Here is a 13,284-nt window from a genome sequence, read left to right on the forward strand (position 1 = left end):
TAAGAATGTGATGACAACTGTACCTCAGTCAGGTCACACAGATGGGGCGCCAGAACTGGACATCAGACCATGGAATGCCTGACATTGTATCAAGATAAGAAATAAAGAGTCGAATAGAGCCTGTCTAGAAATGAAAATCCTGGGGAACAAGATCCAGACGGGAGCGGGACACCTCTGCATTTCTCTATCAAGCCAATGATTCCATCCCACCCTACGCACACCCACACCCACACCCACACCAGCCAGGTGCAGCCAGGTGCGCTAGACTCAGTGCCTTCCACTGGAAGCCCAGCAGGGGACAGACAATGGTGCTGGTCGCCGCCCCGGGGCCAAACCGAAAGATTCTCCAGTTCACGGTCTTTGGCTCTCTGCCCATAACTTCCCAGCCTAGTGATCTGCCCACTTTCAGACTTTGCTGGGGAGCAATGATGGTGCTGGGCAATGGGCAGAAACAAATTCCAAGCTCTGGGGCATTTGTGTCGTTCCAGACACATTCCTGGAAACCGGTCATCTGAAAACAGAACATAGAGGGGGGGATCGCTGAGGTTCCCCTCCCCAGGCTGAGGTTACTGAGGAATTGGAGTGGCTTCTTCTCCAGGGATAAGCAGCATTTGGATGGTCTGGGTCCTTTCACGATTAATAGAATCCATGTAATCGTCTACATAACATCCCAATTACAAGGAGGCTGAAGAGAAGCCAAAGTCCCTGCCAACCCACCCACAGGAAGGCTGTTGTTCTCATCAGGAGCAAAGCACCTTTTCCTCCCTCTTAATAGACACAGCAGGAAAGGATGCTCTTATGCCAACAAGAAGGTGCTTCCAGTTTTCTTTCCCAAGATGCTGTGGTCAAGTCAGTGAACTGACAAACCTTTCCTCTCTGGTGGAAATGGCCTGTGCTCTGTGCATTAAAACTGGACTTAAGGAACTCACAACAAGCAGATGTGGGCTGACGGTTTTAAAAAATCATTTTTTCTCATTAGAAGATTTATTTTGGAAAAACAGAAGAGTATAAAAAATTGTCAATAAGCAAAAATTACCTGTAATCTACCAGAGAAAAATCTATTAAAACCTATTAAATTTTTATTTTATTTTATTATTATCATATTTTTTGGCCACGCCACTCGGCTTGCAGGATCCTAGTTCCCTGACCAGGGATTGAACCTGGGCCCCCGGCAGTGAAAGCGCCGAGTCCTAACTACTGGACCGCCAGGGAAGTCCCTAAACCTATTAAAATTTTAAACACGTTTAATATATCTCTCCATATATTTTCCACAGGACCGTTGTGTATATAAGCAAAGAACATTTCCCTTTTCCGACATTAAGGAAATGTCAAGGTCAAGATTAACTCCTCCCTGGTCGCACAGGAAATAATGAGCACAGGAGGGTGTCTGGGTGGGAATTTGGAAAGAGTTCATTTTCCCCATCCCTGGACATTCTGATGAGCCACCCCTCTCTCTTATAACCCTCTGAATTGAGTTCTTGTTCAGAAGGTGTTCTACCTGGGTGCTGGTTGATAGAGGCAGAGTTGGGGGGCTGTAAGGCTCGATGCAAAGGCAATGCGGGCACAGGCCACAGGTAGTTGCCTCTGCCCCACTACAGCGTCTACACTGCAAATTAGAAAATGGTGCCCCTGGGTAGAACACAGCTGGGTGATGGGCCAGCTCCCACAGGTAGAGCTCCAGGTGGGCGCAGCGTGTGCCAGGGTCCGTGGCCTGCTGAATGGAGGGTAGGCTACATCTCAGCCCCACTGGCCCCCTCCCAGCTCTTGCTCTTGCTGGGAGGGGCCGTGGCATGGGCAGAGTGGGGAGGTCACAAACTGGAGTCATCCTGCCATGGAAAGAAAGTGACCCCATCTTTGTTTTCTGTTTGTTCATTTTAGAATTAGAACTCACATACCTGTATCTGAAACTTATTTATTTTCCTAGATATCAGCGAATGCTCCAGCCAGCCTTGTCAGAATGGTGGCACGTGTGTGGAAGGTGTCAACCAGTACAAATGCATTTGTCCTCCGGGAAGGACAGGGAGCCGCTGTCAGCATCAGGCCCAGACTGGTACGTAGCAGCTGTGGGGCTGGGGGAGGACGGTCTGCTGCAGAGAGAGAAGTAGGACCCCAGTCATGGGTCACCAAAGGCAGACCAGGCGGGATGTCCTCTCTGTTTTACATCCAAGGATCCCTCTGGTTCCCTGAAGTGGTTATTTGGGATGGCGTTTAGTTCTTTTGTGGAACCAGAGTTTTGATCCTTCTTATGGAAGAAAATGCAAGTGGAAGGACTGACCCCACCCTGAAAACCCTCCAGATTGGGAACTTGGCCTGAGAAGCCTCCTTGCTGTCACCTTCACATGGTTGACTTTTCCTCTGCACGTCAGCAAAACAGCTTCTCCTGCAGACGCTCTCATCACATCCTGCAAAATTCGTAGTTACTAACACAGGCCAAAGTATTTTCAGAGCTGGATGAACTAGACATTCGACTGGTGATGAGGTTATGACCCACACTCGAGTCTCAACATTTGTCCAGCCTGAAGGTCTAGCTGTCACACTGTGGCTGTTTTTGCGGGTGCCAAGAAAATCCAATGATAAGGAATCTATGGCGGATGGGTGGCGGTTCTACACTATGCTGCAGCCAACATTTCTTATATAAGAAAATCAAAACCAGGACTTCCCTGGCGGTCCAGCGGTTGAGACTCCATGCTTCCACTTCAGGGGGCACAGGTTCGATCCCTGGTCAGGGAACTAAGAGCCTGCATGCCATGAAGTCAAAAAAAAAAAAAAAAAAGTCAAAACCTAAAGATGTCTTATTCCTTTGCCAGAAAAGCCTGAAGTGTCCTGTCTGACTGTCTTGATTTCTGAGTGGAATCTTGGGGGGGGGGGGGCGGTAAGAATTGGTGTCCAGAGAGTACAAGCTTTGTCAATACTTGATATCCTTGCATTGGACCCAGCTCAAGGTCAGGTTTAAATGTTGTCCCCAGAGATCTGCTGCTTAATGTGTCTTGATTCCGTTCAGCTGAGTCACCCTGCTGGGCACTTTCTCAGGAAGAGCCCAGAGGCCCCCTGACAGCGCCTGTCCCTGGGGCTGCCCTATGTGGAAACAGGGCCTTCTTGGCAGCCTCACGGCTTCTCCCCCCTATTTATTTATTTATTTTTTATTTATTTATGGCTGTGTTGGGTCTTCGTTTCTGTGCGAGGGCTTTCTCCAGTTGTGGCAAGCGGGGGCCACTCTTCATCGCGGTGCACGGGCCTCTCACTATCGCGGCCTCTCTTGTTGCGGAGCACAGGCTCCAGACGCGCAGGCTCAGTAATTGTGGCTCACGGGCCTAGTTGCTCTGCGGCATGTGGGATCTTCCCAGACCAGGGCTCGAACCCGTGTCCCCTGCAGTTGGCAGGCAGACTCTCAACCACTGCGCCACCAGGGAAGCCCTACCACCGATTGCTTTGCAGTCTCTTCTGACCATATGAGAGCTCTCAATCCTTTGAAAACTTTCAAAAACTAACACTTTTTTTCTGATAAGAAAATTGATTTATGTTCTTAGTTACAACAAACAAAAAGCTTAGACACTTTAGGAAAGTATTTAAAAAATACAAAAAAGAACCCTGAAAAAGAAGTAGTGTTGTAAGCTCCATAGTTTTTTTTTTAATTACTTTTTACTGGAGTATAGTTGATTTACAATGTTGTGTTAGTTTCTGCTGTACAGCAAACTGAATCAGTTATACATATACATATATCCACTCTTTTTAAGATTCTTTTCCCATATAGGCCATTACAGAGTATTGAGTAGAGTTCCCTGTGCTATACAGTAGGTCCTTATTAGTTATCTGTTTTATATATAGTAGTGTGTATATGTTAATTCCAATCTCCCAATTTATCCCTCCCTCCTTCCCCCTTGGTAACCAGAAGTTTGTTTTCTACATCTGTCACTCTATTTCTGTTTTGTAAATAAGTTCATTTGCACCCTTTTTTTAGATTCCACATATAAGCGATACCATATGATATTTGTCTCTCGGTGTCTGACTTACTTCACTATGACAATCTCGAGGTCCATCCATGTGGCTACAAATGGCATTATTTCGATAAGCTGCATAGTTTTCAACTACAGTGATCACGGCTAGAATTTTGGTGTTTTAAGCCTTTGTAAGTGAAACGCGGGTTTAACGGTACTGTGGTCCTCAGGGTGCAGTTGTGTGGCCTGCTTTTCGTGCGTCGTTCTATTCGGGTGCGTCCCCTGTCCTTCGCCCCTTCCGGTGGGCCCTGGACCGACGGCTGGGTTTCGGTTAATTCCGTGCCTTTCCTTTCCCTACTCCAGAGTAAGCTCTGAGAAGGGGCCACGCCCCGATCTCGGGGCTCCTCCAAGGTCAGGCCCAGGTGCGCCGGGCCCGGCCCTAAGGGTGTCTTCTCCCCGCAGTCGCCCTCGAGGGCAGCGAGGAGGGGGACCCCGCCTTCAGCCGCGCGCCGCGATGCGCGCAGGTGGAGCGGACGCAGCACTGCAGCTGCGAGGCCGGATTCCACCTGAGCGGCGCCGCCGGCGACAGCGTCTGCCAGGGTAGGCGCGGGCTCAGCCGGGGGAGGGAGGCGGATGGGGGGACGCTGGGGTTGCGGGGAGAGGCGCTCCCACCTGCAGCCCTCCCGGGCGCACCCCGCCCTCGCCCAGGGGCCGAGTGCGCGCGGGCGGGCGGCTTCCTGGGCGTGGTCTCAGAAAGGCCCGCCCACCTTGCGGCTTAGGTAAGTGTGGTGCAGATGGGTGCTAGGACACAGCTAGTGCGAAGACATTAGGGGCTGTCCTAAGAAAACCAGACTGTAGAGAAAGAAGCCAGGGGTCCCCGGTCTCCCCCCGGCCACGCACACTCGTCTAGGAGAGCCTTCAGGTCCCTTATCCGCTCCCTCTTGGCTGGGATCGCAGGGCAGGTGGCAGGGAGGAGCTAGAGTCGCTGTGACCGTAGACAGCCCCCTCGCTCCCCGCACTCCGCCCCCCGGAGCTGTGCAGGGGCCTGGGCTCATTCTCTGGTCCCCTCTCGGCTTAGCTTTACTGACTGGCCCACTTTTGCAAACCTCTCCCGATTATCGAAGTTCCTTCTGAAAACAACTCAAACCATTGGTTCAAACCTAAGAATTGGCCGTTTGGTGCCAACAGCCTCATTTTACAGCAGCAGAAACCCTCTTACACCACTCCTAAAGATGAGGAGGGTTAAGGTGCGGCTGGGAACCAGGGTGGGAGTCTAGGTCTGCAGCCCCACGCCTTCCTCCCTGGGCTGCTGGGCCTGACTTGACAGCCTCTGCAGGGTCTCCCCAGGTAGTCAAAGGCCTTAGAGGAGCCGGCCTAAGGTCGGCTACATCAGCTCCCTGACTCCTCCCTGCAGCCCTCGGGGTCCTTGGCTTGGGAGAAAGGGGGGCGCTCCTGCATGCCCTGCCGGGGATAGGGCTTGGTGGCCACACCCGACCCAGCCAGTTAGCCACAGCTGACAGAGATGGTGACACAGCAGCCATCCTGGGTCATGGTTAGGGGCCGCCCGCCTGGTGGCTCCTGGAGTCATACTGGGCATTTCTGTCCCCAGATGTGAATGAATGCGAGCTCTACGGACAGGAGGGGCGCTCCCGGCTCTGCATGCACGCCTGTGTGAACACCCCTGGCTCCTACCGCTGTGCCTGCCCCAGCGGATACCGGACCCTGGCCGATGGCAAGAGCTGTGAGGGTGAGTGAGGCCGTGGCAGAGGCAGGTGGTCCCAGACTATGGCTCTGAACTACGGGGGGAGGAGGAGAGGGCAGAGGGCTCCTCCATGGGCTGACATGGAACCTGAGAGAACAGGCAGCTCCCCAGTGACGTCCTAGTGGGGCTCCACTGCGGGGCTCAGAGGAGTGGGTCACCTGGGACTAGAGGGAGAAAGCATCCAGACAGCCATCACCCATCATCCATCCATCCATCCATCCTTCTATCCCACAAGTATTCATGAAGGCCCACGTAGGGTTATGCGGAGGTTGGGAAGAAACCCAGCCTCCAGCCCGGGAACTCACGTGTGAAGGGAGCAGAGAACATATAAAGGGCATGATATGAGCCACGGAGGGCAGACTCCTGGGCCCTCTGGCTGAGGAGGAGGCAGGTCTGAGAGAAGTGCTGTGACCAGTAACACTCGTCCGTGCCCTCCAGCACCTCTGTAACCTGTCATGGCCAGGGGAGGAGGATGGGATCCAGGGAGGGGAGTTCCCCAGCACTTCCACCAGATCTGGATTTCAAATGGTTAAGGACGACCGGACTTCCAGTTTTAAGAATCAGCACTGGGTATTTGGAAAGTTCACTGCGTGTGGAGCACCTCATTCCAGTGCCTGTGGGGCCATTCATGTAGTCCCATCAGTGATGGAGGGGGTGTCGGGGGATCTTCACCCTCACTGGGTGTCCGGTATTTCAGATGTCGATGAGTGTGTGAGCCCGCAGCACGTGTGCCCCCGGGGTACCGTGTGCATCAACACGGGTGGAGGCTTCCAGTGCGTCAGCCCCGAGTGCCCTGAGGGCAGCGGCAATGTGAGCTACGTGAAGACCTCTCCGTTGTGAGTATAGCCAGGGCCACCCATGGCTGAGCACGTACATCCCTCACCCAGGCCTCCTGGGGGGCTGGGCTGCATTCTTCCTCGACGTTCTTGGGAGAAGGTACAGTTATGTCTGATGAAAGGCACGGAGCTGGGAGTCTGGCTTCTCAGAGCTCCCATCTCCCTTTAGAGGTTGCACTGAATGCACTGCTGCCCTGCGCACTTAAGAATGAGGTTCTGAGAGCTTCCCTGCTGACAGGGAGGCCAAGAGGGCCATGGTGAGGCGGCCAGGAGGCAGGTATCTGTTACACAGGTTCAGGAGAGGATCATTTCCTGTGTTCACATGGTAACTGTACACTTTGCATTATATTACTCTTGCTTTTCCACTGCTACTAGGAACTTCGATTTCTAGTAACCTCAGCACCTAACAGACTTTTTTTTTTTTTTCCAAAAGGTGGGAGACAGGCTTTTAAGGAGAATAACTGCAGCTATCACAAAGTACACGTTTTCTTCTGAGAGAGAGATCACAGGAGCCTTAGTTTGTCTTTAGAATGCATTGACCTCACTCGTTTAGCTGCCTGAATTGCTTTTAAGGCTAAAGCAGATTAAAAGCAGCAAGAAAGTCAGTGGCGCTGAAGAGTGGCAGTTATTCACTGAGAGTGAAGATCTTCCTCCGGTGTCACGTAGTGAAGGGACAGAGAGACCTGTATGTCAGAGCCTTTGGGGACATCCCTGATTAACATCTGGAAGTGCTATTTGACCTCCTTAACGGTGATGATCTGAGTCACCAAAATCGCTAAATTGCATCTGTCTCTTGTGTCGGACAAGGTAGAAAACTATCAAAGCACTTCCACACGACCCCTGGCTCCACATGCCTGAGGAAGACAGGGTGTCCTGCTTTAAGAGTGAACACTGGGGGAACTCCCTGGTGGTCCAGTGGTTAGGACTTTGCGCTTTCACTACCGTGACCCGGGTTTGATCCCTGGTCAGGAAGCTAAGATCCCAAAAGCCATGGGGTGCGCCCCCCCCAAAAAAAAAAGAACAGACACTGGGTGTTTAGAAAGCCCACCACATGTGGAGAACCACAATCCAGGACGTTGCCAGCTAACTGCTGGGGTCTCAGCACGTGTAGGATGGGCACCTGGTTTGAATGCCAGCACCATTGTTATTTAATCTTCCCCGGCTTTATTTTTCTGTAAAAACGGTAGTAATAGCATATATAAACATGCATGCACACCCGGACATACATATACAGGTGAGTCATGGCCAGGCCTGACGCCAGCCACACTCACTGGCCTGTGGCTCTGGAGCACCCGTGGCGAGGGACCCGTGGCTGGAAGGGTCACTCCGGTGGCCTCTGCAGGAGGGCGGGTGGGCAGACAAGCCCGGTCAGAGCAGCCCCTCCTGACTTCCCCCAAGGCTGACGGCTCCCTACGTTTTGCCTCTCTGTTCCAGCCAGTGTGAACGGAACCCCTGCCCCATGGACAGCAGGCCCTGCCGCCACATGCCCAAGACCATCTCCTTCCATTACCTCTCTCTGCCCTCCAACCTGAAGACGCCCATCACGCTCTTCCGCATGGCCACGGCCTCGGCCCCCGGCCGGCCTGGACCCAACAGCCTGCGATTTGGGATCGTGGGTGGGAACAGCCGCGGCCACTTTGTGATGCAGCGCTCAGACCGCCAGACAGGGGAGCTGATCCTGGTCCAGACCCTGGAGGGACCTCAGACACTGGAGGTGGATGTTGACATGTCCGAATACCTGGACCGCTCCTTCCAGGCCAACCACGTGTCCAAGGTCACCATCTTTGTGTCCCCTTATGACTTCTGAGGGTGCCATGGGGTCACGGTGTGCAGCAATCTGGGCTCATTTCTCTTCCTCAAAGACTCAGCTGCAGGCGTTGACTGCAAGAGACATCTCTCCCCAGCCTGCCCACTGCCCATCTGCCTGTCCCCTACGTTCCTAGGGCAGCGCTGCACTCTGTCCCAGGAAGTGGCACCAAAGCACAGCCCCAAAACCCAAACTACTGCCATCACACGTTTTTCTGCTTTAAGGCCCTCCCCTTAGATTATGCACTTTCACCAATTTTTTTTTTTTTTTTTTACAGAGGAATGGGCAGCTTTTCAAAATGCTGTGTTGAGTGGCATTGTGAGCTTGAACTAGCTAGGGAGGGGAGAGCTTATGGCATGTGTCTGAGATGATTGTCCAGCCTCCTGTATTGTTATAGTCAAGCCTTGTTATGAAGTAGTTCTGGTCATGCTGAGGGTCAAATCATGCCCCTGTGCACGCGGCATGGGATGGGGGGGCAGGATTCCCTTCCACGACCCAGCACGTTCTTGTCTGCATTCCCCTCTGTGACACGCCTGCCAGCCTTCTCATCAGAGAGCCGTGGCAGGGCCTGGACCCCAGTGCAGATTCATCCAGATCAAGGAACCAATGTTCACGTGTAGATTTTGCCTGAATTCATTCCCTTTTGAGAAATCATATCTCAAAACGTAACCTGGTATTATAACTGAAGAAATAAAGTCTGTGGCTCCTCCCTGCCCACCTGGCCTGTCCCTGACCGTGAGCTAGCCCAGTTCCTCCTAGGAGGGGGGTAACTGGTCCTCTTCCTGTCTAGGCTGGACCCACTGGGATAAATGAATAAGATAACACAGAGGTGACGCTGGGATTGCTCCATCAACAGAAATTTGGTTTGGCCACATGGGAAATTGATAAGGCAACATCTGGCCATGGAGAGTTTGAGAAAATGCTTGTGAACTGCCATTGATTCCAGGACCTTCTACTTCTGATGGAGGAGCCCAGGGGTGACGCCCTCCAGGTGACTGAGGAAAAAAAATGCCTGCGGGGGCTGGGAGTGGGGTGGGGGAGACCGTTTAAGTGACAATTTAGAAGCTAGCTGAGCTGTCAGGAAATGCATGTTCATCCAGGTGCGATTTCATCACCGACATCCTATTGAAAAATTCTTTGTATTGGCCTTGGTGTGAGGTGGAGCCAGAGGAAGCATGCTGACAGTTTAGTGATCAAGCCCTACATCAAGGTGGTTCCTAGGACACCTCTCTTGTGTGTTATTATGTCAGACAAAGTGAGACATGGTCAAGAGTTGCTTCTGACATTTTTCTCCCCCTCTGGGCTCAGCTGTAATCTCTCCAACAACAGAACAGGGGCCTGGCACATCTGCTTCCCTGGGTTGTTACAGGATGTTATTAAAACTATCATCCATGGCCTCGTGTTTCCAAATGGTGCTCTGATGGGTCAGAAGCCCACACACCACCCTGTCGCCTGTGCAGAACACCAGGTGGGCGGGTCCAAGGCATGGCCATGCTCCTGAAAGTACGTCGCAGGTGTGTGACCTACCTTCTTGCCAGGGGTAGGGTGGGTAGTGCCGAAGGACAAGTCTCTTACCTCCCAGCAGGTAAGGAGTGATTTGGGGGCACTACAGAGCAGGTGGCCCTCCCCCCAAACTTGTGTAGGATGATGACTTGGATGCCACACAGGCCAAGCGAAACCAATGATTTGCATCACCGAGATCTGCCATCATCAAACCTGCTTCCCGTCTATGAAATGCCACGCTGAGCCCCAGCCCTTACAGTACCCACCTATGAATGCCTGCCTGAATCCACCCTCTTGTGGATTATGCCTGGCCCTTCCTCCCTGGGGGATAGCTTGTTCTCTAGCCTCTCTCAACTTTCCCCTATGGAAACCAACCTCTCCTGTGTCCTTTCATAGCTCAAATCTGTGCTAGGTCAGAAGAGCTAGCAGTTAACAGGTATTAATTTGCAGCCCTTTCCAAGTAATACAGTTTCATGTTATTTGGCAAGGAGCTTCTAAAACTTTTTATAAGGTACCACTGCAAACATATACCAAAGTACAGACAATAGAATGAACCCCATTTCCAAATCACCAGCTTCAACAATCAACTCACAGCCAATCTTGCTTCATCTCTGCTCTCACCCCACCCCACGATGATTTTGAAGCAGATCCTGGACCTCACATCATTTCATCTGTAAATATTTCAGCATTATCTCTAAACCATTAAGAACTTTTCAAAAAGCATAACCTCAATATCAATCAATCATACCTAAAAAAATCAGCAATAATTCCTTAATACCTTCAAATATTTAGTCATTGTTCAAGTTTCTGAGTGGCTTGTGGATTTTTTTGTTTGAATTAGGTCCATGCTCTGTAATTTGTTGATTCACTTCTTAAACCTCTAATCTGTAGCAGTGGTTCTCACGGTTTAGCATATATTGAGATAACCTGGAGGCTTGTTGGAAGAAGCCTCCTTTGTCCTTGTTAGAAGGTCCTTTGTCCTATAGAATTTCTCACAGTCTGGGTTTTCCTGAGTCTGTCTCTGTAGTGTCTTCTTTTTTTTTTTTTTTAATATTTTTATTGGAGTATAATTGCTTTACATTGTCTGTAGTGTCTTTTAACATGGTCCTCTGTCCTATTTATTTCTTATATATCAGTAGTTATATCTAGAAATTCAATCAGACTCCAGTTAGGTTTATTTTCGCAAGACTACTTTATTGGTGGTGATAGGTACTTCCAGGGGGACCCATATCATCTCCAGTTGCCTCTCTTTTCTGATGTTAGCAACTATTGATGATTATTCAATAGATCCGCTACTTCTTTAGGGGTTGCAAATAATATTCTAGTGCTACTGTTTCTTCGTTTATTAGCTGGCATACCTTACAAGGAGAAACTTCATCAGTTATTTGGTTACCCTGAGGTTTGGTTTGTACAGGAAAGACTGGATACATTTTTGACTTTTTCCCCTTTGTCAGTTTCCAAGGTGGTTCCCTGGCATCTTTCCAAGCTGTCCAGGGAGAGTTGTGCTCTTATTGGATACATTATGAACTCATGGTTTAAACATATTTGATATGTATGTTTCAATCCATTGCAGTTATTATCTTTCCTGTCACTCAGATTGTCCTCTTTGGCTCTTGTGAACTGCTTCAAGTTGGCTGATTCTTTTTGACATGACCCTAGTGGTCTTTAAGAGTTTTGTAGTGATCTTGTATGACAAGATGTTTCAAGCTCATCTTGTATATTTTATGCTCCAGCCCTGAAGTTATCGATTTTTTTACCCAGGGATCCCTGGTTCCTTTCAGTGGGGAATGGTCATTAGAGATCAAAATCTGAGTGTAAGGAGGGCTCATTGGTAGTGGTTTGGTCATTGTTTCTTGGTTTTAGTGGAAAGAGCTAGGAAATAAGTACTATTCATTTTGTTTTGTTTTGTTTTAAGAAGAAACACTACATGAGTTTATACTGATACTTCCAATTCAGCTCAGGAGTACAGGGTTTTTCATGTAACCTCATTGATCTTACATCTGCTCTTTTTTCTCTCATTCTGAAGACCTCCTTCTCAAAATCACCAAAATAATTACACATTGTTTTAAATCCTCAGAATAACAATGCAATGGTAACAAAATTAGCATCAAAAAATTACTGAAAACAGTTAAGATTTTTCTTTCTCAGTTCTTTTTGTCCTTAGGGTTCATGCTATTAAGGATGTACAATCAAATAACTTGGAATAGTTCCTCTCTCTGTGGTTATGCCCCAAGCTTGAATCAGGGTTATGGTTATTTGCTTTGTTTTCCTTAAATTTTTAGAGATTGCTTTTTTTACTTTAATTTTTAAAAGGAATTGTGTAAACTATTTACATGGTTCCAAAGTCAAATTCACAAAATGAGCTGTAATCAGAGAAGTCTATATACTAACCCAGTCCCCTCCACCCTATGTCCTCCTTCTACCATAGATAATCAAGTTTTTTCCATTTTACCCTTCCATTTAAAAACATATAAACACATGATAAATGATAGCATACTAATTCATTTCACACTTTCCTTGATCTTGCTTTTTTTCCTTGACAGTATATTGAATATTATCCCATAGAACCAGATAGAATGTTCTCCTATAAAATGCTCCATTATGAGGACATACCATTGTTTATTCAACCAGTCACCCTTGATTGACATTTGGGTTTTTTCCAGTCCGTTGCTATTAAAATACTGCAACAATATGCACTTGTCTTTTTGCATTTTTGCCTTTCTATCTCTAGGGCCAATTTTTCCTCCATAAGGATTATACTACCTTCTATCCCCATGAACAATGTATGAGAGTTTGTGTCCCTAAAACCAAAGAAGGCCCCAGTGGTGTCCCCAGTTCTCACATCTGTGCATCCACCAGACTCTCCTTTGGAAGGACAGAGAAGCCTGAATGGAGGGCTATTCCACAGCTAGCCCACCCGCCTGTCCTGGACTTCTGAGTAGTAATCAACATTCACTAGGAAGACATGAGGGACAAGCCAACTGGATCACGGGCTCCTGAGGGATGGAAAGTTAGCTAGGTTTTGGGATAACTTTAAAAAATCATCTTATTTTTAAAATGTTATACTTACAACACTAGCAAACTAAAAGGAAAATAAGCCAAAAACAAAATATCCCTGCATGGTCACAATAAACTGCATGGTCATGGTCACTGGTTTATTGGGCATCTGAGCATGTGCCCCAAGGAGAGACATGGTCAGCCTTGAATGGGTCCACCAGCCACTGACTCAGCTTTCACCAAGCTCACACTGCAGGGAGAGAAAAGTGGACTTCTACGACTTTTACCTTGTACAATGAAAATCTATAGGGGTTTATAAGCTGCATAAATATTCCTGGAGGTCTACAGTGTTCCAGGCACTGTTTCAGTTGTTCAGAATACAATGGATGAGAAGATGGGCCCTGACCTCATGGTACCCTTACACTATAGCAAGCGAGAAGATAA

General features: G+C 49.1%; 1 protein-coding gene across 2 annotated transcripts in view; it reads left to right on the plus strand.

Moving 5' to 3' along the window:
• Window positions 1-12,511, plus strand: part of FBLN7 (fibulin 7) — a 51,588-nt gene extending 39,077 nt beyond the window's left edge. The window contains exons 4-8 of one of the 2 annotated variants that reach the window (XM_057558818.1): window positions 1,925-2,050; window positions 4,398-4,535; window positions 5,545-5,682; window positions 6,395-6,533; window positions 7,968-9,366. In XM_057558818.1, coding sequence (XP_057414801.1) covers window positions 1,925-2,050; window positions 4,398-4,535; window positions 5,545-5,682; window positions 6,395-6,533; window positions 7,968-8,340 — 914 coding nt within the window. In that variant the 3' untranslated portion in view covers window positions 8,341-9,366. Of the gene's footprint in view, window positions 1-1,924; window positions 2,051-4,397; window positions 4,536-5,544; window positions 5,683-6,394; window positions 6,534-7,967 lie in introns of both variants that reach the window. The other variant, XM_057558819.1, reaches the window with a different exon arrangement.
• Window positions 12,512-13,284: the final 773 nt, after the last annotated feature.

The sequence above is a fragment of the Balaenoptera acutorostrata genome, chromosome 12 (genome assembly GCF_949987535.1).
Source record: "Balaenoptera acutorostrata chromosome 12, mBalAcu1.1, whole genome shotgun sequence".
NCBI classification, from domain to species: domain Eukaryota; kingdom Metazoa; phylum Chordata; class Mammalia; order Artiodactyla; family Balaenopteridae; genus Balaenoptera; species Balaenoptera acutorostrata.